This window comes from Emys orbicularis, chromosome 4 (genome assembly GCF_028017835.1).
Source record: "Emys orbicularis isolate rEmyOrb1 chromosome 4, rEmyOrb1.hap1, whole genome shotgun sequence".
Lineage (NCBI taxonomy): Eukaryota > Metazoa > Chordata > Testudines > Emydidae > Emys > Emys orbicularis.
Genome location: NC_088686.1, coordinates 152163584 through 152189297, shown reverse-complemented (window position 1 = coordinate 152189297; position 25714 = coordinate 152163584). Strand labels below are relative to the sequence as shown.

The 25714-nt window shown below is 54.7% G+C and overlaps 2 protein-coding genes across 2 annotated transcripts; one reads left to right on the top strand and one right to left on the bottom strand.

Moving 5' to 3' along the window:
• Window positions 1–264: 264 nt before the first annotated feature.
• Window positions 265–13045, bottom strand: MTCH2 (mitochondrial carrier 2). The gene is made up of 13 exons (XM_065403272.1): window positions 12905–13045; window positions 10379–10463; window positions 9443–9549; window positions 8963–8989; window positions 8559–8615; window positions 3885–3942; window positions 3511–3562; window positions 3265–3324; window positions 2727–2820; window positions 2324–2371; window positions 1698–1765; window positions 719–794; window positions 265–470 (listed from the first exon to the last, which is right to left on the bottom strand). Exons 1-13 carry the CDS (start codon window positions 12989–12991, stop codon window positions 384–386), a joined length of 906 nt encoding a protein of 301 aa, XP_065259344.1. The 5' UTR covers window positions 12992–13045; the 3' UTR covers window positions 265–383.
• Window positions 11493–12110, top strand: LOC135878369 (phospholipase A2, minor isoenzyme-like). The gene has a single exon (XM_065404016.1). The coding sequence runs from the start codon at window positions 11493–11495 to the stop codon at window positions 12108–12110; it is 618 nt and encodes a 205-aa protein (XP_065260088.1).
• Window positions 13046–25714: the final 12669 nt, after the last annotated feature.

Genomic DNA, 25714 nt, shown 5'->3' with positions numbered 1-25714 from the left:
CAGCGCTGTGGGTCCCAGCCGGGGGCACCCGGCCAGTGTGGGGTGTCTCCTTCACAGCCAGAACCGACAGCAGAGAAGGGGGGGCACATCTGCAGGCAGACCTGGGGTAGAGCCAGCCCTGCCCCCAGCCAGGGCACAGTCCCACCAGGGCACAGCGCCCCTCCCCGCCGGCCAGGGAGCTCTCCCCCCAGAGCAGTGCCCCCACCCCCAGCCGGCCGGCCTGCGTTTCCCCATGACTTTGACTCTCAGACTTGCACACAGTCTCCATTTCCCAAGATTGAATCATTATTTAAAAAACTGTATAGAAATCACCACTCTCCCATCATTCAGTGCATCTGGCCCAGCCTCTGGCCCGGCCCCGGGCCCCTCGCCCAGCTCCAGCCTCAGTAGAACCGCTTCTCCTCCCACACGTACAGCTTCCCTGCAGGCACCTTCCGGAAAAACAGGCTGTTGCCTCGGTTCATGTTCCCCTGCATGGAGAGGAGAGGAGACGGCTGTCAGGGTGCCCTGCCCTGCCCTGCCCCGGGGCAACTTCCCTCTGCTTGTCACCCAGGCCCCAGTCTGCCTAGCCCTTCCCCACCCCCAGCCCTCCTAGCCATAAAGCAGGGCCAGCGCTTCCCAGCCCTTTTATAACCCCCACCCTGAGATGAGTGCCAGGCACGGTTGCCCCACACACAGCGTCGCTGCGCTATGGGGCTGGGGCGAGGCCGGGACGTACCTCCTTGAGCAGCTGGCTCCAGCAGTCTAACCAGGAGGAGTAGTTGGGTGCGTAGGGGGGGAGGCCACCAGCCAGCCTGCAAGAGAGGAGAGGGGGGAGGAAGTAGCAGTGAGCCGGCCACCACAGCCTGTTCCCAGAACCTCCCTGGCCTCCCCAGCACCACTTCCTGTCTGAGCCCTTCTGGGCTACGTCGCTTTAACGGGGCCTGAGCCAGGCAGCTCAGTCAGGTCCCAGGATCCCCAGCTGCCCCCTGTCCTTTCCCCCATGGCCAGAGCTTCCTGCCCCTGCCCCCAACACTACAGCGGGGCAGTCGGGCATCAGGGGAGCAGCCTTTCTCCTGGGGACAGAGCTGATGCTCCCTAGTGAGATGGCCAAGGGCAATACTCCCGAGGGGGTGGGGAGGGCTGATTCAGGAGGGCAGAACTCCCCCACCCCCCCACCCCACCAAGTCCCAGCTGTACTGCAGGGCGGGCAGGGACTGGCTGTCACACCCGAACAGGCCCGGGTCTATTCTGGGAGACTGCAACCTGTGATTTCGCTCCTGCCAAGCGGCAGAGGGTGACACGGGAAGGGAGGCGCTGCAGGGCCATGGCCAGGGAGCCCAAGAGGCTGCCAAGCGTCTGGGGAAGAGGGGAACCACAGGAGCCTGCGTGAGGGGCAGGGGCGAGCTGCGAGTACAGCCAGGACTAGCTCCACGTCAGGCTGGGCAGAGCGCTCTCGCCTGCTGGTGCCAGCTGTTCACATTCCACATCAGCAGCCCATGACGGCAGCTCCACTCCTCCTCTGAAGGGTTTCCTCCCCAGCACCCGAGGGGCCGGAACATCATCATCCCGGATCAAACCCTATAGGATGTGGGGGTAAGATGCTGCATCTCCCTGCCTCCTGTACAGGAGCCGCTGCGTCTCCTGCTCCTCAGAGCATGCCCTTGCGTCGCAGGGGGAGGGTGCAGCTGGCTCGGGACAGCGTGCGAGGCACTCACCCACAGTTGTTAATGGCCATCAGGTTGGAGACGAGCACAAAGGGGTACGTCAGCATACTGGCGAAGAACTGCAGGCACGAGAGATGGGCCACAGTTAGTAGGGCGGGGCGCTGGCTCCACAGCCCACCCGGAGCCCCCCAGCCGCAGGAGCACAATGGAGAGGGAGGGTGTCTTAGTGGAGCAGAGACCGTCTGTGCAGCTCCCAGCACAGCAGGGCACTGCTGCAGTCTTCTCCATGTGCTGGGACCCTGGCACTCACTGACTTTCTCCTGGGCAAGGAGGTCTTTGTCCTGCCCTTCCCGGGTCACCAGAGAGCACATGGTCTGAGCCAGGCAGCAGTGCCTGCTCGGGACAGATACAGGCTGGACGGGCAGGGCAGTGGGCACAACATGCCCAAGGGGAAGGGGCCGGCTGGGCAGAGCCCCAGGGGCGGGGCCAGGCCAAGGTGCACGAGAGGGTGGAGAGCTCACCCACCATGCAGCACCAACTAGTGATTTAGACTCACGTAAGGGCACCAACCTCCCACCCAATGGTTCCCTCAAACTGGCCCCTCCCACCCCAGGGCAGTTCTGTGGGGCTACCCCCCACACACAGCCCCGAGAGGAGAGTCGGGGTTACACACGCACTCCAGTGACAGCCTGTGAGTAGCTCTTCATCTCGCTCATGGTGGAGACCTAGAGAGAGAGGGAAACGCATTGAACAAGGAGACCCCGCACCCTGCCACAGCCCGGCCCCTCCATCCCCAGACACAGGGGGCTGCCTCTGCCCCGACTCCCCGCACCGAATCTGCACGCTGGGCTCCGCCAGGGCCTGAAACCCAAACTGCCCCCACGCGGGTCGCGGACGCTGCTAGGACAGGCTCCCCGGCCAGGCGTTGGGAGAGTAGCACACAAAGGGGAGCGTAGGCCAGGCCCAGCGGAGATGGGACCTTCCCGGGCTGAGCGGGTCACCCTCCAGACCCCCTGAACTCTGTTTGCCTCCAGGCCCCACACCCTGGGCAGCCACCAGCACAATGCTGCAGGGGCCTACCCCGTTCTCCAGTGCATAGGTATTGATGAGGTAGGCCAGCATGTTACAGAGCCACAGCGACAGCACGTCGCCCAGCAGCCGGGGAACGAGCCCCCTGAAAGAAACACAGCAGGTGAGTGAATACAGGGTGCCCCCCGGGCCCAGGCTGGCAGGAGCCCCCTGACAAGCTGGACGGGCCCCCGTGTCCCAAGGGCACCCACCCCCGCCTCCCAGGGGTGCCTTCCCCCCATTCCCACCCCCGCAGGGTGCACACGCCCGCCTCCCAAGTGCATCCATCCCTGTCTCCCAGGGGTGCCCTCGCACCGTTCCCAACCCCGCAGGGTGCACACGTCCACCTCCCAAGGGCACCTGCCCCCGTTCCCACCCCCACCTCCCAGGGGTGCCCTCCCCCCGTTCTCACCCCCGCAGGGTGCACATGCCCGCCTCCCAGGGGCTCCCACCTCCGACTCCCAGGGGTGCCCTCCCCCGTTCCCACCCCCGCAGGGTGCACACACCCGCCTCCCAGGGGCTCCCACTGCCTCCTGGCCACAGGACTCACGCAAAGAAGCCCAGGATGCCCTCTTCCCGGTAGATGGTGACAAAGGGGCTGAAGATGCCACTGGGCCGACGGAAGAGAGAGGAGAGAGACGCTGTCACATGTGGCTCCCGAGGGAAGGGACTGCGGGTTAGCATGTCCCCCTGCCAGCCACCCGTGTATCAACTCCCCCCAGACCACACCAGTTACCCACTGCCCTGGCAGCGCCTGCACGACACCCGGTCCCAGCCCCTCTCACCGTGCCCTTACCTGTACTTGGTCTCCCTGCCAATGAACTGCACCATGCATCTCAGCGTGATCACTGCGGGCAGAGCCAGACACAGCAGGGTCAGCGTGGGGGAGCCAGGCTGCACCCCCGCGACCCCAGTCCTGTGGGGTCAGACACGGAGCCTTTGCCCTCTGAACTCAGGGCATCAACATGGGCTCACAGGCCCCAGCAGCCAAGGTTAACAGGACGATTCAGCCAGGCGCCTCCTGGCCATGGGCAGAGCTCTGCTGAGGAACGGCTGGGCCTTGAATTGTACCCATCCCATTACCTCAGCACTGGTCTCTGTGGGTGGATCCCATGGAGCAGGGCTGGGTGTGAGCCCCACCCCACCGCCCCCACAGCGCCGGGCACCTACCGTGGAAGGGATGGGTGACGAGTGTCGCGGCAGAACGAGCAACCATCTCTCGGGAGGTCTGGAACAGACACGGGCCATTAGGGCTCAGCCAGGGCACGTGTGCGGCTGAGAGCAAACAGGGAGGGAGAGGGCATGGGGGCGGTAGAAGGCGGGGCAGGTGGAAATGCTGGGGGCAGCCGCTCGGGGGCAGCCGCGTCTCAGTGCTCCCAGGCTGCATGCTATGGGAGGTGCCAGGAGCCAGCACTTGCCACTCTACCACTGTCCATGCTGCTGGCACATGGCCAAAGCCAGCACAGCCCTGCGGCTTGGCCCATGGGCAACTGGATGCCTAGCACAGCCCAGGCCTCCGCGCCACACAGCCAGATGCACCTGGAGTGCGGCAGGAGGCAGTGCCTGAAGGACACCAGGCTGCCATGCAGTGCCCTGCTGATGAAATGTGGCGTGTGGGGCAGGGGCATGCGCCAAGAGGCTGCAGGAAAGGAGGGAAAGGGAGTGATGCCATGGTGGGGGGGTGGAGAGAGGTATAGAGCAATGGGCACCCCAGGGAGCAGGTGGCAGCCAGGACCCTGCTAAGGGGGCAGCGCTTGGAGATGACTCGCTGGGCCGAGAGGAGAAGGGAGGGCTCTAGCAGGGAGAGATGGGGATGCACACTGTGACCCTGGCAGGCCAGACGCCAGCTCTTGCCCAGGCTGCAGGTGTTGGCTAAGAACTGACAACCTCGTAGCCAGAACCCAGACCAGGTCACCTGTCTGGTAGTTGTGCTCAAGATAGGGATTAGCCTTATAAGAAGGCTTATGTAGAAGCTTAGGACTGGAAGGGACCTCAAGAAGTCATCTAGTCCAGGCCCCTGCACTCATGGCAAGACTAAGTATTATCTAGAACATCCCCGACAGGTTTGTCTAACCGGCTCTTAAAAATCTCCAATGATGGAGATTCCACAACCTCACTAGGCAATTTATTCCAGTGCTTAACCAGTTAGGAAGTTTTTCCTAATGACCAACCTAAGCCTTCCTGGCTGCAATTTAAGCCCATTGCTTCTTGTCCTGGCCTCAGCGGTTAAGAACAATTTTCTCCCTCCTTGTAATAACTTTTTATGTACTTGAAAACTGTTATGTCCCCCCTCAGTCTTCTCTTTTCCAGGCTAAATAAACCCAATTTAATCAATCTTCCTTCATAAGTCATGTTTTCTAGACCTTTCATCATTTTTGTTGCTCTTCTCTGGACTTTCTCCAATTTGTCCACATCTTTCCTGAAATGTGGCGCCCAGAACTAGGCACAATACTCCAGTTGAGGCTTAATCAGCGCGGAATAGAGCAGAAGAATTACTTCTCGTGTCTTGTTTACAACACTCCTGTTAATACATCCCAGAATGATGTTCGCTTTTTTTGCAACAGTGTTACACTGTTGACTCATATTTAGCTTGTGATCCACTCTGACCCCCAGATCCCTTTCTGCAGTACTCCTTCCTAAGCAGTCATTTCCCATTTTGTATGTGTGCAACTGATTGTTCCTTCCTAAGTGGAGTACTTTGCATTTGTCCTTATTGAATTTCATCCTATTTACTTCAGACCATTTCTCCATTTGTCCAGATCATTTTGAATTATAATCCTATCCTCCAAAGCACTTGCAACCCCTCCCAGCTTGGTATCGTCAGCAAACTTTATAAGTGTATTCTCTATACCATTATCTAAATCATTGAAGATACTGAACAGAACCGGACCCAGAACAGATCCCTGGGGGACCCCACTTGTTATGCCCTTCCAGCATGACTGTGAACCACTGATAACTACTCTCTGGGAACAGTTTTCCAACCAGTTATGCACCTATCTTATAGTAAGTAGCTCCATCTAGGTTGCATTTCCCTAGTTTGTTTATGAGAAGGTCATGAGAGACAGTATCAAAAGCTTTACTAAAGTCAAGATATAGCACGTCTACCGCTTCCCCCCCCCCCCCCCACCCACCCATCCACAAGGCTTGTTACCCTATCAAAGAAAACTATCAGGTTGGTTTGACACAATTTGTTCTTGACAAATCAATGCTGTTACTTATCACCTTATTTTAGTCTAAATGTTTGCAAATTGATTGCTTAATTATTTGCTCCATTATCTTTCCAGGTACAGAAGTTAAGCTGACTGGTCTGGAATTCCCTGGGTTGTCCTTATTCTCTTTTTATAGATTGGCACTAGATTTGCCCTTTTCCAGTCTTCCATGACTTTTCAAAGATAATCGCTAATGGCTCAGATATCTCCTCAGTCAGCTCCCTTGAGTATTCTAGGATGCATGTCATCAGGCCTCGGTGATTTGAAGAGATCTAATTTGTCTAAGTAATTTCTGACCTGCTCTTTCTCTATTTTAGACTCTGATCCTACTTCATTTTCACTGGCATTCACTTTGTTAGACGTCCAATCACCACCAACCTTCTTGGTGAAAACCGAAACAAAGAAGTCATTAAGCACCTCTGCCATTTCCACATTTTCTGTTATTGTTTTTCCCCCTTCATTGAGTAACGGGCCTACCCTCTCCTTGGTCTTCCTCTTGGTTCTAATGTATTTGTAGAATGTTTTCTTGTTACCCTTTATGTCTCTAGCTAGTTTGATCTCGCTTTGTGCCTTGGCCTTTCTAATTTTGTCCCTACATACTTGTGTTATTTGTTTATTTTCATCCTTTGTAATTCAACCTAGTTTCCACTTTTTGTAGGACTCCTTTTTTGAGTTTCAGATTATTGAAGATCTCCTGGTTAAGCCAGGGTGGTCTCTTGCCATACTTCCTATCTTTCCTATGCAGGGGGATAATTTGCTCTTGTGCCCTTAATAATATCTCTTTGAAAAACTGCCAACTATCTTCAATTGTTTTTCTCCTTGCACTTGCTTCCCATGGGATCTTACCTGCAAACTCAGGGAGTTGGTAGGTAAGACTGCCTTCTTGAAATCCATTGTCTTTATTTTGCTGTTCTCCCTCCTACCATTCCTTAGAATCATGATCTATCATTTCATGATCACTTTCACCCAAGCTGCCTTCCACTTTCAAATTCTCAACCAGTTTCTCCCTTATTGTCAAAATCAAATCTAAATCACCCTAATAGCATTCTCCATCTTCTGAAATAAAAAATTGTCTCCAATACATTCCAAGAACTTGTTGGATAATGTCTCATTTTCCCAACAGATGTCTGAGTAGTTGAAGTCCCCCCGTCATCACCAAGTCCTGTGCTTTGGATGATTTTGTTAGTTTAAAAAAAGCCTCATCCACCTCTTCTTCCTCATTAGGTGGGTCTGTAGTAGCCCCCTACCATGACAACCCTTGTTTTTTTACCCTTTATCCTTACCCAAAGACTTTCAACAAGTCTGTCTCCTATTTCCATGTCAACCTCAGTCCAAGTGTATACATTTTTAATATACAAGGCAACACCTCCTCCCTTTTTTCCCTGCCTGTCCTTCCTGAGCAATCTGTACCCTTCTATACCAATATTCCAGTCATGCGTATTATCCCACCAAGTCTCGTGATGCCAACTATGTCATAGTTGTCTTTATTTACTAGCATTTAGAGTTCTTCCTGATTATTCCCCATACTTCTTGCATTAATATACAGAAATCTAAGATACTGATTTGACACCCCACCCCACCCCAGTTCTGTCTTGCCTCTCCCTTATCCCTGGTATACAGCCCATGCTCCTCCCAAATTCCAAAATGTAGTGTTTAGACTCTATGGAACACTTGTCCGTTGCTGCCTGCGTTCATCTCACTTGTAGTGTCTGTATTCCAGGCCGCAAGGAAATAGGTACGTTTTGCTTTAGAACTCTGAAAATGTTTGCCCTGAACTTGTGAACTCAGGCCCGGGAATTGTCCCCCGTCCAACCGCAAGGACTAGGAAAATCAGATGGGCCATCAAGGAGCATCGCCATACATAGGCTTGGTTAATAGCCCTATCGCACCTGGGAAACGCTAGGTGCAAGGAAGCTAGTCCTGTGGGCTTGGGAGCTGAATGAAGGAAATAAGACAAAGCCACAGGAAAATTTCCCCCTTTTTTAGCTGTTTGAACTCTGAAGGGCCAGGGACTCTAAACTGAAGCCAGAGATCCCCAGGGTCTGCCTCCTGGGTCTGCCTGGAAAGACACTTTGAATTGTCGCTCACTACAACTCTGTCATTCTTGGGATTCAGACAGTAACTCATTGGTGTGCATGTTTGTTTGCTTTAACCTGTACAAAACTCTCATTCTTTTTTCCTAGTTAATAAACCTTTCGATAGATTATTACAGGACTGGCTACACCTGTCTTTGGTGTAAGACCCAGGGTGCCAAGTGATCTTGGCTAAGTGACTGGTCCCTTGGGACTGGAAGCAACCTGAATGTGGTGTGGTTTTTGGAGTAAGTGACCACGTATCACTAAGTCCAGTTTGTCTGCATGGCAAGACAGGCTGGAGAGTCTAAGGGGACTGTCTGTGACTCCATGGTCAGACAGTTATAGGGATCCAGGAACTCACATTTGATGAAATCTAATTCTAGCACACACTCCCAGCCTGGGGGAGCTGCCCCGTTTCTGACAGTCTGCCTTAAGGTAGGCACTCATGGGCGTGAGCCCTCCAGACAGCATGACACACACTTCACCCCAGAGGGATCCAGCTCCAGCAATGGAGGATCTGCAAGCCCCACACGCTGCCCTGGCCGCGGGCCTTCACTCACCTCCTTGATGACCTGCTCCAGCGAGGACACAGGCTCCTTGAGGCTGGCCCCAGGCTCCTGGGCAGAGGGAGTGAGAGAGGTTCAGGTAGGAGAGCTCCCCCCTACCCAGTCCCCGAATGAACTGCCCCCTCCCACAGAGCCAGCATGGAGATCAGCAGGGCCTGCCTTGCTATTCGATATTCCCAGTGCAGTAGCACCTAAAAGCTAGCCAGGCCAGGCCCACCCTGCAGCCCGCTGGGCCCATATGCCCAGGCCACCCCCCGAACACACCAGGCTTTGCATGGGTGGACATCTCCCACCCCCTGTGCTCCTGACAGGGCACGTTCCTACCATCTCCCCAGGGCAGGGCAGACCTTGGAGAGGTGCCTACAAGGGAAAGGACCCAGAAACCAGCTCCAACATACCTCTTCCTGGTCAGCTTCCTGGTATCGCTAGGGAACAAGGGCACAGGGTTAGCACAGCAAAGGCCACTGGGGTATGGAGGTCTCGTTGGGCCCAGGCAGCCAGGGAGGGGCAGGCAAGCACCAGGGCTTCACTGCCCCCGCATGCAGGCTGCAGCTGCCTGGGTAGGCTGGGACGGGACAGAATGCTATGGGGACTGACAGCAAGCGGCCTCCAACACTCCCACAGGGGAGACTGCACCGGGACCCGCTAGAAATCACAGCGAGCCCTGAGAGAGGAGCCTACACCCTGCTGGGCCAGAACTCAGCCCCCGGACATCGCCTCTGTGTGGAGCAAGAGTACAAGGGACCTGAACAAGTACAACCGCCCCCTGGGAATTATCCAACCCCTCCAGGGTGGGCCAGCTGTGGCCATGCAGACAGCCTGGGGCAGCAGCTGCTCGCGAGGGGTTTGCTACGACCTTCCAGCCCCACCCGGCGTACCTGTAACACCTGGCTGTGCACAATGGTGCCGATGGCGCCCGAGCAGAGTCTGGGAGTCAAACCTTTGAAGAGTCCGGCTCTTCCATCTATCTTCATAATGTGCTTAGCTGCGAAACAACACAAGCATGAAGGGTGCCTACCCCACTGCCCCAGCCTATAAAGCCTGTTTTAAAGGACGTTTCCTTGCTGTGCGATTAAAGAAACGTGAGTTGTTCCTTCACGTGTAACTGCCGGGCCTTTCCCCCCCCGTGAGCCCTCAGAGAGGCAAGCTTCCAGCACTGGGGCTACAAGAGTCATGGTCACATCCTTTGTGGGCCAGCCACAAAGGGGACTTGACACATGCTTTGCCAGCAGGGCGCACAGCAGAACCCTGGAGATCAGGAATCCTGGGTAGGGGGGGCAACGTATGACTTTGCGATAGGCTAACCAAGGCACATATGTTTGGCACATTCATTCTGACAGGCCGTGGGTCTGCAATGTTAGAGACCAGAGCTCTAGTCCCAGCGCTTCACGAAATGACTTTGTGATCAATGCCTTTGTTAGAGAGAGGGCGAATGCTTGTCCGCCTGCTAGGGGTGGGGTACGAGCTCGTGGTCAGTGATAAGGGCTGTGAAGTGCATGGAAATACAGACAGCAGTGAGTAGAAGTGAGATTTGAACTCCTGGTCCCCTGGTTCCCAGCTCAGTGCACTCTCTCCAGGGTGACTGGGTATCTGGAGGTGAAGTCAGACTCCTTCTCTCAGAACACACCAGCTTTGGTGGCACAGCCCAAGGGTGGGATCCCCCCAGGAAATCCAGACAGCGGAGAGGTCTGGCCTCACCCCCCCAGGCACAGAGGGCTCCCCCATCTTCACACCAGTAACTACAACCCCCACCCTTTGGGGTTCCTTCCTTTCCTATCCCCAAATCCACGTGCATGCCACAGACAGGGACTCACCGTACGCAAAGAGCCCCGGCAGCTGGTAAACCTGTCGCCCAAACATATTCCTGCCCAGGGTCGGAGGAAGCGGCTCATATCCCACCTTCAAAACAAACAGACAGTCTGCAGCAGTCTGCCCATGGGCCGTAACAAAGCCTGGTGATTTTCTGGTGCCTCTTCCGGCCCGGGACCGTCAATGCCCTGCTGCTAATTGAAGGGCTCAGAAGCCAAAGACGCTATATTTAGTGGTGGACCCAAATGCCTCCCCAGTCCGCCAGTGGGAGGGATTCAGCTCAGCCTGGGGGTTAACCCCTTGTCAGCGAGACACGGGGAGACAGTGAGCCCCGGTGGCTGCCATTTAGAATGGCACAGGAGAGTCACAAATACATTCAATTCTTTATCCCCAAAGAAAATTAAGTACCAAGCCTGAATTAAATCATCTCCCATCTCTGGACAATACCCTTCCCCAACATCCCCCTCCCTGGCCCGCTTCCTCCAGCGCACAGCATATCACCCTCGTTCATTCCAAATTCCCAGAGTAGGTGGCAAGTCCCTCAGGCCAGGGACCCGGTATCTGTCAAGAGCCCTGCTCACATCTGGAGCTCTCACTTATCATCCTCGGTATCCAAACCCTCCAGACACCGGATTAGATACAAAGCTGCTGAGCGTGGGGCGCCTGCCAGACAGAGCCAGAGCCGGTGCATGACCCTGACAAGCGTGGGTCATTCCCAGCAATCTGGTTTGCAGGAGCTCTGCTGACCTCCCAGCTACTCCTTCCGGTTACAAATGGGTTTTGCTTTACAACGATTTCAAGGGGTTTCTCCACTGACACTTGCATGCCCTGCAGATCTAGAGTAAGATGCCTCCATCATGCCACTGTCTGGGAGTACAGGGGACCGCCCTGGAGGCTCAAGGGTTAAATGCTCTCCTGCCGCTGGAACTTCGCCTCTTTCCAGCCAATGATGGCACAAGCGGGCTCCTACACTGGGCTGAGACCTGACAGCCAGCCAGCGACACCAGGTGAAGCAGAAGGGAGCTGGGCAGTTCTACGGCGCACAGGACTGGAGGAGAGAGCAGCAGAAAGAGAGCCAGCCACTCTGGGTGTCAGACCGGTCAGGCTCCCACAAGGCAGATGCCCATGGGCCCAATGAAATTCGCTATGTGGCTGGTGCTGGTGACCTTGTTGTCACAGTCTGCCCAGGAGGCTCAATGCAGCAGGCGAGGGAGACGCAGCCTTCTGGAGCTGGGTCTCACTCTGTGGTGTTACCGGCAGAGACTGCGGACCCCGCTGTTCGCTCTCAACCTGTACGGGTGCTACTGTGGAACCGGGGGCTCCGGGACACCCCTAGACGCAGTGGACCAGTGTTGCTTCCTCCATGACTGCTGCTACCGCCACGCCAGGGTCTCCTTAGAGTGCCGGGGGAGAGTGAAGTGGCAGCCCTATGAGTTTGCGTGTAGCCAATCGGGGACAGAGTGCCGCTCTCAGAGCGTCTGCGGCCGGATGGCCTGTGAGTGCGACAGGCAGTTTGCAGAGTGTCTGACGGCCGCAAAGCCCAGGAAGAGGCATTTCTTCTACAACAGGAGAGAGCTCTGTGCTGGTCCCAAGGGCTCCTGCCCGGCCACCTTCCCCAACAAGGCCGAAATCCTGCACTGGAGAAAGACGCCTTCCCCGCCCCCTCCTGGCACTGGCTCACCGAGCAAGGGCAAGGGCTCTGCGTTGGGAGCCAGGGACGGAAACCCCGCCCTGTGACTGAGTGGATTCTGCTTCATGGGGATTTGCAGAGCTCTCCTAGTCCCCTGGATTTCTGTGCCTCTCTAGGAGTAAATTGTTTCAACAACTGCTGGGTGCTCTCTCTGTGGTCTGAGCAAACCGGGGTACGTGGGGGGAGGGGGGCAGGATAGAGTCGTGGTGGCTTCAAAGGGGGGGGCAAGGTGCATGGGGGGGCACTTACGGACGCTGCCTGGGCACTTGGGGATCGGTGGTTCTAGTATTATCAAGGCTCTGTATGGGAGGGGGCTGAGGGGAGCTAAGTCCTGGGTCCGCATCATTTCTGTAGCAGCCCAAGCCCCCAGGAGGTGCTAGGCGCTGCACAGACACCCCGGGGGGCTGGGAGAGCAGAGAACGGGGGTTACTCCCTGTGCTGGGAGAGGGCCCCGGAGATCCCTGGGGCTGCCAGGCAGGGCAGCGTCACTCCCCGCCGCCTGGCGGCTTGGACTTTGAACCCCCCGAGCTGGGCTGAGGCGTCGCCCCCCCGCGAGATGGGGGGGCCGCAGCGCCGCTCTGTGGCCAGCCCCGGGGGCTGGGGCACCGGCCGGGGGAGCAGCAGAGCAGAGACCGGGGCGGGCCGAACGCCCCGCAGAGTCACCGCCCGGCGCAGACTGGGGGGGACCGGCCCCGGGGAGCTCGCAGCGCGAGGGAGGGTCCCGACACGAGACCCGCTCCGGGAGGGGGGGGGGGTCGGTGCGCGCGCGGGGGGGCAGGGTCACGGGGTCAGTCCGGGGGCGGGGTCACGGGGGTCACGCGGGGTCCCGGCCCGCTCTCACCTGCACCAGCACCTTGACGTACATGAGCGGCTGCGAGAGCGCGGTGAGGCCGGAGCCCAGCAGCACCTGCGAGGCCGCGTCCGCCATGCTGAGCCGAGCCGAGCCGGGCCGGGTACGTCACCGCGCCGTCCCCACGTGACCGACACCGAAAAGCGCACAAGGCGGGACTGCCACCCCCGGGAACTTCCGGGTACCTTTCCTGCCACTTCCGGTCCCCCCACCCCATCAGCAATCGTCATTTCCTGCTTCCTTAAATGGTCCAATTGGGGCTTTCGGAGGCGGGGCGGACACCTCGGATTGACACGGGGGTTGGCTCCCCTGTGGCCCGGGCGGGGCTGGCGGGGTTGCCGGGTGTCTGGTGTTCAAAAAGGGACCTGGCGGCTCCCGTCAGCAGGTCTGGTCAGGGGCGCTGCGGGGCCAAGGCAGCTCCCTGCCTGCCCTGGCTCTGCGCGGCTCCAGGAAGTAGTGACGTGTCCCCCCTCCGGCTCCTAGACATAGGCTCAGCCAGGGGGCGCCGCTCCACATGCTGCCCCCGCCCAAGCGCCGGCTCTGCAGCTCCCATTGGTCAGGAGCCGCGGCCAATGGGAGCTGCAGGGGCGGCACCTGCGGACGGGGCAGCGCGCAAAGCCCCCTGGCCGCACGTCCACATTATAGAGCCGGAGGGGGGACGTGCCGCTGCTTCCGGGAGCTGCTTGAGGTAAGTGCTGCCCGGAGCCTGCCCCCCGACCCCCTGCCCCAGCCCTGATCCCCCTCCCACCCTCTGAACCTCTCTGCCCCAGCCTGGAGCCTCCTCCTACACCCCAAACCCCTCATCCCCTGCCCCACACCAGAGCCAGCACCCCAAGCTGGAGTCCTTACCTTCCCCCTCACTCCAACCCCCAGCCTGGACCCCCCTCCTGCACCCCAAACCCCTCAGCCCCACCCCAGAGCCAGCACCCCCCAGTTAGAGCCCTCACCCCCTCAGAGAAGGGGTGGGGCAGGGCAGGGGGCGGGGCAAGGGTGTTCGGTTTTGTACAAATAGAAAGCTGGCAATCCTACTCGCAGTGTCAGAGCAACGGATGGGCGCCACCCAATGACACCAGGAGTCCTGGCTCCCAGCCCCCTGATCTAACCACTAGACCCCCACTCCCCTGCCAGAGCTAGGGATAGAGCCAAAACTTCCTGATCCCCAATTTTCTACTGTCCTCTAGCCAACGGCTGTATAAACAAAACCTGTGTCACGTCCCTCTCTAGTGGCCAGGCCACATAACCACTAACAGTGTCTCCTTCAGCTGGGGGGGCAGGGTCCTTGCAGGGGCATTAGAAGGTCCCTGGTTCCATCCTGACTGGGGACCCACTGGGGGGCACGGGATGGAATTTCTCTTTCTCCGGTCCTCTTTTGAATCTAGCTTATTTAATTCACACACTGAGAAAAGATCCTTGTAATCAGGCATTTTAGTGCAAAGCTGTCCTCACCATTCAGCTATGGCGCAAGGGGCAGTAAACGCAGGCGTTCCCCATCATGCCCGCTCCTCCCACGGTGCCATGGCTTGTGTAACACATGGGCAGGTTTGCAGGCTGAGCGGGAAGGCTGCAGAGTCAAACCCTCCGGAATCAGCAATTGCCACATTTAAGATTTCCTGAACAACCTTAACTCTGCGCACTTGGCCATGTGCATTATGACACCATCCTTTAATTGCATGATCACATACTAATTTTACCTCTATGAGTCACCAGCCAGGTTTGAATTCAGGATGTAAGTGAAGAGGGGAGAGGGAATCTGCATGGAAATTGCGGTCAGTTGAAGATTGAAGACCAGACCCGGTGGTCTCCTGGCTCCCACCCCGGTGCACCTTCCCCAATGCTGCAGGGTACATTGACAGTGACCTGTCCCCTCCCCACAGAGACATGGACAAGTTGTGAGCTGCAGATGTGATGAGGTGGGTTTTTCCTCTTGTTATGTTGTACGTGAGCCTATATGAGTCACCAATGCCTAGGTGGTGGGAATAAGGATGTGAGACTTTTGCTGAGACCCTTGGGGCAGGTGAGGCTGCTCCAGCTGCCTGCAGGAAAGCCATGGCCGATGCCCTTCCTAACCTGAGAACCAGGAGGGAGATGCAACCAGTTGTCACGGAGTCACAACTCCGATGCTCTGGAACTGCTCTGTATGAAGCCAGCCAGGACTAGTGTGACTCCCCTTAGGGCACGCTGTCCAGGGCAAGAAACCTCCTCGGCTATGGCCTTCCTAGGTCTGACCTCGGAGCCTTCAGCATCCCTGTCCATGCACTTCCTGCAGGGGTCCACCCTTGAGGAAGCCAGAGGGCCCTGCACCCCCACTTTGCACTCAGCAGTGACTCTCAGCCAGCGTGTAAAACACAAAGTTTATTAGTTGACAGGAACACAGCATAGAACAGAACTTGTTAGCATGGAAATCGGTGACTTTCAGCCAAGTCCATCTCCGGGGAGTCCCAGGCCTGGTGCCCTGGTGTTGCCAAGTCTCAAAACGTAACAAAGCTGCTCTGCCTTTCACAGCAAGCCCAGAACAAGCCAATCCCATTCTGAGGGGGTGTTTTTATAAAAATTCCATAATTTATTTTTAGTAATAATGTAAGTACACACAAACAGGTATGTTGTGATAGATAAGGTCTGCAGCAAAAAGGGCCAGGTTCAATATTTAGGGTTTTCTTCAACAAAACACACAACTGGCTCGAGCCCCCCACCCCCAGTAACTTGTTTTCTGCAATTCTTCTGTTACACTGTACATTGATTTTTTTCCCCCCTCCCATCTCTTTTAGTTTATTTTTTTCCAGTTCCTATATAGAGTAATTTGGTGGAAAATTTTATATATATATATATATATATACATACACACACATACACTTTTTTTTTAGATTTTCAGTGGATTTGAAGTATTTAAGAGAAACAGAGAAAAACCCAACTCTTTAAGGGTATGTCCACACTACAAAATTAGGTCGAATTTATAGAAGTCGATTTTTTAGGAAGCGATTTTATACAGTCGATTGTGTGTCTCCACTAAGCGCATTAAGTCGCATTAAGTCGGCGGAGTGTGTTCACAGTACCGAGGCTAGCATCGACTTTCGGAGCGTTGAACTGTGGGTAGCTATCCCACAGTTCCCGCTGTCTCCGCCGCCCATTGGAATTCTGGGTTGAGCTCCCACTGCCTGATGGGGCAAAAACATTGTCGCGGGTGGTTTGGGGTACATGTCGTCAGTCGCCCCTCCCTCCATGAGAGCAACGGCAGACAATCGTTTTGCGCCTTTTTTCCGCGCAGACGCCATACCACGGCAAGCGTGCAGCCCGCTCAGCTCAGCCGCCGCTGTTGTGTCCTGGGTGCTGCTGGCAGCAGATGGTACAATAGGGATGAAAACCATCATCACGCTTCCACTGCCACTCTGCTCTCCTGCTCTAGCAGATGAAGCTACAATAGGGCTGCAAACCATCATCATCAAATGACCGAACGACCGCTTCCGCTGCCACTCTGCTCTCCTGCTCTGGCAGCAGACGGTGCAGTAGGGCTTCAAACCATCGTCACGCTTCCGCTGCCACTCTGCTCTCCTGCAGACGCCATACCACGGCAAGCATGGAGCCCACTCAGATCACCGCGGCAGTTATGCGCACTGTAATCACCTCACGCATTATCCTGCAGTATATGCAGCACCAGAACCTGCAAAAGCAGGTGAGGAGGCGATGGCAGCTCGGTGACGAGAGTGATGAGGACATGGACACAGACTTCTCTCAAAGCACGGGACCTGGCAATTTGAACATCATGGTGGTAATGGGGCAGGTTCATGCCGTGGAACGCCGATTCTGGGCCCGGGAAACAAGCACAGACTGGTGGGACCGCATAGTGTTGCAGGTCTGGGATGATTCCCAGTGGCTGCGAAACTTTCGCATGCATAAGGGCACCTTCATGGAACTTTGTGACTTGCTTTCCCCTGCCCTGAAGTGCAAGAATACCAAGATGAGAGCAGCCCTCACAGTTCACAAGCGAGTGGTGATAGCCCTGTGGAAGCTTGCAACGCCAGACAGCTACCGGTCAGTCGGGAATCAATTTGGAGTGGGCAAATCTACTGTGGGGGCTGCTGTGATCCAAGTAGCCAGTGCAATCACTGAGCTGCTGCTATCAAGGGTAGTGACTCTGGGAAATGTGCAGGTCATAGTGGATGGCTTTGCTGCAGTGGGATTCCCTAACTGTGGTGGGGTGATAGACGGAATGCATATCCCTATCGGACCGGAGCACCAAGGCAGCCAGTACATAAATCGAAAGGGGTACTTTTCAATGGTGCTGCAAGCACTGGTGGATCACAAGGGACGTTTCATCAACATCAACATGGGATGGCCGGGAAAGGTACATGACGCTCACATCTTCCGGAACTCTGGTTTGTCTGAACGGCTGCAGCAAGGGACTTACTTTCCAGACCAGAAAATAACCATTGGGGATGTTGAAATGCCTATAGTTATCCTTTGGGGACCCAGCCTACTCCTTAATGCCATGGCTCATGAACCCATACACGGGCACCCTGGACAGTAGTCAGGAGCTGTTCAACTATAGGCTGAGCAAGAGCAGAAGGGTGGTAGAATGTGCATTTGGACGTTTAAAAGCGCGCTGGTGCAGTTTACTGACTCGGTTAGACCTCAGCGAAACCAATATTCCCATCGTTATTACTGCTTGCTGTGTGCTCCACAATATCTGTGAGAGTAAGGGGGAGACGTTTATGGCAGGGTGGGAGGTTGAGGCAAATCGCCTGGCCGCTGATTACGCGCAGCCCGACACCAGGGCAGTTAGAAGAGCACAGCAGGGCGCGCTGCGCATCAGAGAAGCTTTGAAAACCAGTTTCATAACTGGCCAGGCTACGGTGTGAGAGTTCTGTTTGTTTCTCCTTAATGAAAACCCGCCCCCTTGGTTCAGTCTACTTCCCTGTAAGCCAACCGCCCTCCCCTCCCCCCTTCGATCACCGCTTGCAGAGGCAATAAAGTCATTGTTGTTTCAAATTCATGCATTCTTTATTAATTAGTCACAGAAATAGGGGGATAACTGCCAAGGTAGCCCAGGAGGGGTGGTGGAGGAGGGAAGCACCGGGTGGGGTAGGGGAGGAGGGAAGGATAAGGCCACACTGCACTTCAAAACTTATTGAATGCCAGCCTTCTGTTGCTTGGGCAGTCCTCTGGGGTGGAGTGGTTGGGTGCCCAGAGCCGCCCGCCCCCCTTGTCCTTGGGCATCTGGGTGAGGAAGCTATGGAACTTGGGGAGGAGGGCGGTTGGTTACACAGGGGCTGCAGCGGCGGTCTGTGCTCCTGCTGCCTTTCCTGCACCTCAACCATACGCCGGAGCATATCAGTTTGATCCTCCAGTAGCCTCAGCATTGCCTCCTGCCTCCTCTCATCACGCTCCTGCCACCGCTCCTCTTGCTCCCACCGCCTCGCCTCTTGATCCCACCATCTCTCATCTCGCACGTCCCTCCTGTCCTCGTGTTCATTTTGTGCTTTCCTGGACTCTGACATTGTTTGCCTCTATGCATTCTGCTGGGCTCTTTCAGTGCGGGAGGACTGCATGAGCTCAGAGAACATTTCATCATGAGTGCAGGTTTTTTTGCCTTCTTATCTGCGCTAGCCTCTGGGACGGAGATGATAGTGGTAGCATTGAAACATTTGCAGCTGTGGGAGGAAAAAAAGGGAGAGTTGGGTTGACCATTTAAAATGGGTTGGCCACTTAAAAGGAGGGGCTAAGGTTTTCGGATTAATGTGCAGCACAAACCCAACTAAACCCACCTCACACCCAATTCTCTGGGATGATCGCTTCACCCCTCCCTCCACCACGTGGCTAACAGTGGGGATGATTTCTTTTCAGCCACATGCACACAGCCCAGCCGGAACGGCCACCTCTGAATGTCCCCTTAATAAAATTCCCATATTTCAACCAGGTGACCATGAATGATATCACTCTCCTGAGGATAACACAGAGAGATAAAGAACGGATGTTGCTTGAATGCCAGCAAACACCGGGACCATACGCTGCCAGGCTTTGTTATGCAATGATTCCAGACTACGTGCTACTGGCCTGGCATGGTAATGGAGGACGGAATAAGGCTGCACTTGCCCAGAAACCTTTTGCAAAGGCTTTGGGAGTACATCCAGGAGAGCTTCATGGAGATGTCCCTGGAGGATTTACGCTCCATCCCCATACACGTTAACAGACTTTTCCAGTAGCTGTACTGGCTGCGAATGTATCCCAAGTCTTCAGGGCAAATTAATCATTAAACACACTTGCTTTTAAACCATGTACAATATTTACAAAGGTACACTCACCAGAGGGGCCTTCTCCACCTTCAAGGTCCGGGAGCCCGGGTTGGGAGGGTAATGTCTCCAGGGTGATGAACAGTTCCTGGCTGTCGGGGAGAATGGCTTCACCACTTGCCTGCTGTGCACTATCTTCAACCTCCTCCTCCTCATCATCTTCCTCGTCCCCAAAATCCTCAACCCTGTTGCGTGAGACTCCCTTGCAGGAGTCCACGTACAGGGGTTGGGGTAGTTGTAGGGGCACCCCCTAGAATGGCATGCAGCTCGTCATAGAAGCAGCATGTCTGGGGGTCTGACCTGGAGCGGCTGTTTGCCTCTTTGGTTTTTTGGTAGGCTTGCCTGAGCTCCTTAAGTTTAACGCGGCACTGCTGCGGGTCCTTGTTATAACCTCTGTCCTTCATGCCCTTGGAGATTTTTTCAAATATTTTGGCATTTCATCTTTTGGAACAGAGTTCTGATAGCACAGATTCGTCTCCCCATACAGCAATCAGATCCAGTACCTCCCGTTCGGTCCATGCTGGAGCTCTTTTGCGATTCTGGGACTCCATGGTCACCTCTGCTGATGAGCTCTGCATAGTCACCTGTGCTGATCAGCATGCCACGCTGGCCAAACAGGAAATAAAATTCAAAAGTTCGCTGGGCTTTTCCTGTCTACCTGGCCAGTGCGTCTGAGTTGAGAGTGCTGTCCAGAGCGGTCACAATGGAGCACTCTGGGACAGCAGCGCCAACTTTCTCCAGCACCGGTGGGTGCCTGTGCCCCCCGCCCCTTTCCCCACCCCTGGCCCCGCCCCAACTCCACCCCATCCCCACCCCTGGCCCTGCCCCCATTCCAACCCCATCCCCAAAGTCCCTGCCCTAACTCTGCCCCCTCCCTGCCCCTATTGGATCCCTTCCCTAAATCCCCACCCTGGCCCCGCCTCTTCCCCCAGCGCGCGGTGTTCCCCCTACTCCTCCCTGCCCCACGAATCAGCTGTGTCGTGGCACAAGGGCTGGGAGGGAGGAGAAGCAGGACTTGGTGCCGCGCTCGCGGCGGAGGCGGAGGTGAGTTGGAGCAGGGGGGCAGGGCCACAGGGAGCTGCCAGTGGGTGCTCAGCACCCACCAATTTTTTTCCGTGGGTGTTCCGGGGCCGGAGCACCCATGGAGTCAGCACCTATGCTCTGGGATAGCTCTCGGAGGCCAATACCATCAAATTGCATCCACACTACCCCCAAATTGGCCCCAGTGATGTCGATTTCAGCACTAATCCCCTCGTCGGGGAGGAGTACAGAAATCGATTTTAAGGCCCCTTTAAGTCAACAAAAATGGCTTCATCGTGTGGACGGGTGCAAAGTTAAATCAATCTAACGCTGCTAAATTCGACCTAAACTTGTAGTGTAGACCAGGGCTAAGAAACTGGCGTGTGTTACAGATTGCTTTGGCTTTTTCACAACCCCCTCCTGCCTATAATGCAACTGTATGCCTATAATTTCAGGCTGCTTGAGTTTGCTGCCTGGACTGGGATCATGTATTATTCATGATTTGCAGATGACATGCTCATTTTTTAGCCAGGGCAGGGAACCGTCTTCTCATCCTGCATGTTCAGGATCAAACCATCAGTGCTCGTCGGGCGACTGGAGGAGCCGTGCGCCCAGCAGGGAGGAGGAGGAATGCGACTCTGGCGAAACAGCAGCAGACAGCTGGGCACATGGGGCTGGAGGCAGCCAGGACTGCTGCATGGGCAAGTCGGGGAAGATCACCAAGGCTCAACTCGGCTTGGAGGTGTAGGGTGACCAGATGTCCTGATTTTATAGGGACAGTCCCGATTTTGGGGTCTTTTTCTTATATAGGCTCCTATTACCCCTCCACCCCCTGTCCCGATTTTTCACATTTGCTGTCTGGTCACCCTACAGAGGCGGCACTGAAAGCGCTGACCCATGCGGTCCTGAAGAGACTGAAGGAGAAACAGCTGGATGTGCTCTTGCAAGCGGTGAAGAGTCCAAAGGGGGCACCTGCTTCCTCCTGCCCGGCAAGGTGGACTCCAAACTGGGTTAGCGTTGGTAGGTGTGCAAAAAGGGAAACGTGTAACCATTCAGGTGCCTTGAACCCTTTGGTAAATGATATTCAGAAGATAATTTTGCCTTATTTAGGGCTGATCGTTTGCAGAGAGGTTCCAGTGAACAGTCATACATGCATTCTAGAGCTGCTTTGCTTTGGAAAATAGGCCGTCACTGCCCCTCTGGCTGCCCCGCCAGCCACTGTCACCATCGCCACCCCTCTGGCTGCCCTGCCAGCCACTGTTGCCATCGCCGCCCCTCTGGCCGCCCCACCAGCCACTGTCAGTAGTATACGGCTCAATAGCTTTCATCACCATGCATTTTTTGACAGGTTTCCATGCCCCGTGTGGGGATTTTGTCCCGCCCTTCCACCCCATTTCCGTTGGCGCCGAAGTTTGGCGCAGTCGGCCATTTTGAAAAAAAATAATTTTTGTGTGTGTTTGAATGGGGGAAGTGTTGTGCTTGGATACATTGAGAGAAAAAGCTTGAAAGACTAGGAGCACGTCTTCACTACCCGCCGAATCGGCGAGTAGCAATCGATCTATTGGGGATCGACTTATCGCGTCTAGTGAAGACGCGATAAAATCGATCCCCGCTGGCTCTTCCATCGACTCCGGAAATCCACCGCGGCAAGAGGCGGAAGCGGAGTCGACGGCGGCGCGGCAGCGGTCGACACGCCGCCGTCCTCACAGCCAGGTAAGTTGACCTAAAATACTCAACTTCAGCTGCGCTACTCACGTAGCTGAAGTTGCGTATCTTAGGTCGACCCCCCCGTAGTGTAGACCTAGCCTAGAGCAAGAGAAGTTTTAAAGCTGAAAAAGAAAGTTTAGAGAAAAAAGGGGAGAGCTGTGAGAGAAAAGGGTTAAAAGACTAGAGTGAGAGAAGTTTAAAGTTTATTGAAAAAAGGTGGCTGGTAAAGGTATGCTATAAAAGAATAGAAAATTGGATACATTGAAAGATTAGAGTGAGAGACGTTTGGGTAAGTTTATTGGATGTGATTGAGTAAGGAGCTCTGTTATTAAAGAATAGAGTGTTTGTGTTACTGAACACAGGCAGAGCGAAACAAATTATAAATGTTTTATAAATACCGATGGTTAAATATTTTTGTTTATAATAGGGAGGCGCATGACAGAAAAGAAAACATTTATGTAAGCCACCGGATAAACGCTTGTGTCACTTGATTCTAAATCACCACCGGTGGGGGCTCCGTCGGTCATAGTTTCAGCAACCTATTATTAAGCACAAGTGTTTATCCGGTGGCTTACATAAATATGTTTTCTTTCCTTTCAAATAATTTAAGCGGCTTTTACCTCATCATGTGCTTCTGTTCTGTCATGCTCTTCTGTTGCTTTGCCAGTAACAACGTCGCCATCTTTCCACGACTCGGGGTCTATCGGTTGGTTCTCAACATCAGTATCTCTCACAGCTCTCCCCTTTTTTCTCTAAACTTTCTTTTTCAGCTTTAAAACTTCTCTCACACAAAAATTAAAAAAAAAATTCAAAATGGGGTCCAAACCCCAAATAAATCCGTTTTACCCTGTATAAAGCTTATACAGGATAAACTCATAAATTGTTCACTCTCTATAACACTGATAGAGAGAGATGCACAGCTGTCCGCCCCCCCCCCCCGATATTAATACATACTCTGGGTTAATTAATAAGTAAAAGTGATTTTATTAAATACAAAAAAGTAGGATTTAAGTGGTTCCAAGTAATAACAGACAGAACAAAGTGAATTATGAAGCAAAATAAAATAAAACACGCAAGTCTAAGCCTAGTACAGTAAGAAAACTGAATACAGATAAAATCTCACCCTCAGATGTTTCAATAAGCTTCTACCACAGACTGGACGCCTTCCTAGTCTGGGCACAATCCTTTCTCCTAGTACAGCCCTTGTTCCAGCTCAGGTGGTAGCTAGGGGATTTCTCATGATTGCAGCCCGTCACATCATTCTGTATCCCTGGCCAGTAGAAATTCCTCCTCAGCCTGTCATACGTCCTATGTACCCCCAAGTGACCAGCAAAGGGACTATCATGCGCTACAAGCACTAATTCTCCCCGGTGTTGGCTGGGTACAACCAATTGCTTATAGGATTGACCGGGGCCTCGGTTTTTCCCTATACAGTTTCCCGGCCTCTTCAAAAAAAACTTCTCCCCCCGCCTCCCTTCCTGGAGTTCCCTCTGAGATACACTTTCTTATGCTCTCGAGGGAGGGGTCAGCCCTTTGTTTAGCTGAAAATTCCTGACAGACAACCCTTGAGATAGCGTCCCCATCCCTGGGCACTGACTGCATCTCCCCTGCCCCCGCCCCTGGGAGCTTGTTGTCTTCAGCCAGGCAGAGGCCGGCTCTGCCTCTCCCATACTTGGAAGCACCCTGCCTCCCTGCACTGTTGTGTCAGTGGGACCCTCCCTTACCTCCTCTGTGGGTTCCAGGGTCCCCGCCCTGTTCCTGGGGACTCCCTCCGAGTCACCCACCCCCGTGTTCCCTGGGGCAGGATGTGTTAGCTGTTCAGCTGCATCAGACCTACAGGCATCAGCTGGAACAGCCTCCTCACTGACAAGCAGTTCTCTCTCCTCCCCCTCTGGGAGCCCCTCACAGCCTTTCTTCATGCTGCGAGTTACCACACTGTGATGGTGTCTGCTTACCCCGCACTAGCCCAGACAAGGTTAAGCCCATGGTATTGACAGCGGAAGTCCCGCCTCCCTGGCAAGACTGGGCATGCTCCAAGTGCTCTAGTAGTATAAAGGGAGGGAGACCAGCTCATTCTGGGCTGGAGGCCGCAGGGGAAGGACCTGCCAGGGAAGCGCCTGCGGAGGGTCAGCCACAGCCTCTGACTGCACTGGGAATCGAAGACGTCCACAGCCTGTCTGCACCCCGGCGACTGGAGGAAACCCTGGGGATGACTGGCCCTGCCGAACACAGAGGACCGGACATCTCATGGGAAACCCCAACACAGACTCTGGTAGGAAGTGACCCAGGGAGGGTGACGGAGTGTTACCTCCCACCCAGGGAAACTCAACGTGTTTCGGTAGGACTCCCCCCGCTGAGTCAGTGGCAAGCCGCTATGCCACTGTTAGGGCCCTGGGTTGGGGCCCGGTGGAGTCGGGTGGACCCGGATCCCCCTACCGGGGCTGCCCCACCCCATAAGGGGCGTCCCAACGCTTTGTAGACTCTGGCCACTAGGCCATGCTGTCCTGCACCCAAGGGTGGTGCTATAGACTCTAGCTGCTAGGCCACGCTGCCCTGCACTGAAGGGCTGCTTCATAGACTGTGATGGATAGGTCATGCAGCCCTGACCCTAGGGGCATGGACCGTCACACACACTAACAGTCCTAGTTTTGCTGAAAAAATCATTTCCCAGCAACATGTCCGTGGGGATGTCCTTGAGCATCCCCACCAGTAAATCACCTACCATACCTTCCCACTCCACATGAACCTTTGCCAGGGGTACAGGGAACCTTTGCGGCCCCACCCCCTTAATGTGGATCATCTGCCCCATCAAAACACTAGCATCTGGAACCACACTTGGTTGAACCAGAGAGAACTGAGCCACTGTATCCCTCCACCCCAGACACTCTATGCCATCTATCTTGATAACCTTTATGTGTTCCCTGTCGGCTTCACTAGGCCCCATGTTCACCAAGCTGGTGTGATAACAGCTGGGAGTGCCCTCTAGGGCCTCAGGGCTGAGGGCAACTGAGCTAACATGGGACAAGGGAGGTTTACTCTCATTTAATTTGGGACAGCTGCTTTTCAGGTGCCCTAGGGAATTGCAGTGAAAGCTTCTTCGGGGATCCCCTGGTTGCCCAGGAGTCCTGAGGCGAGTAACAGGGGAATGGGGAGGTGAACGCCCAGCATCCTTTTTCCTAGGGGTAAAATCGTGATTCTCCTTTCCACCAACCCTGTACCCCTCTGCCAGTGGTTTATGTTTAATTGCAGCTTGTGACTGCTTGAAAGAGTCTGAAAACTCAGCTAATTCTCCCACTGCATTCACCTTTTTGTCCCACAAATACTGTTTTACATCATCACTGTACATATTCAGGAACTGTTCCTGAGTAACCAAATTGCACATTCCTTCAAAGCTTGCAATGCCTTTTTCCCCTCACCCACTTATTTAACAAATCTCTCATTTCATTTACATAAACCACATTACTCAATCCAGATCCCCTCTTAAGACTCCTGAATTTAATCATGTAGGTTTCAGGTGTAATCTGAAACTGTTTCAAAACCAGTTCCTTAAATTTACCATAGTTTGAAGTATCATCAATAGGCATCTTATTTAATATGTCCAGAGCTCTTCCAGTCAATTTTGCTACCAATGTGATCGTCTTTTGATCTTCAGGGATTGCATGGAGGGTGCACAGTCTCTCAAAGGTAATGAAATATTGGGCAATATCACTGGATTCACCATACTGTGGACATAGTCGCCCCCATTTGTGGATTTTTGGGGAAGTGGAGCCAGCAGCTGGAGGGTTTTGTC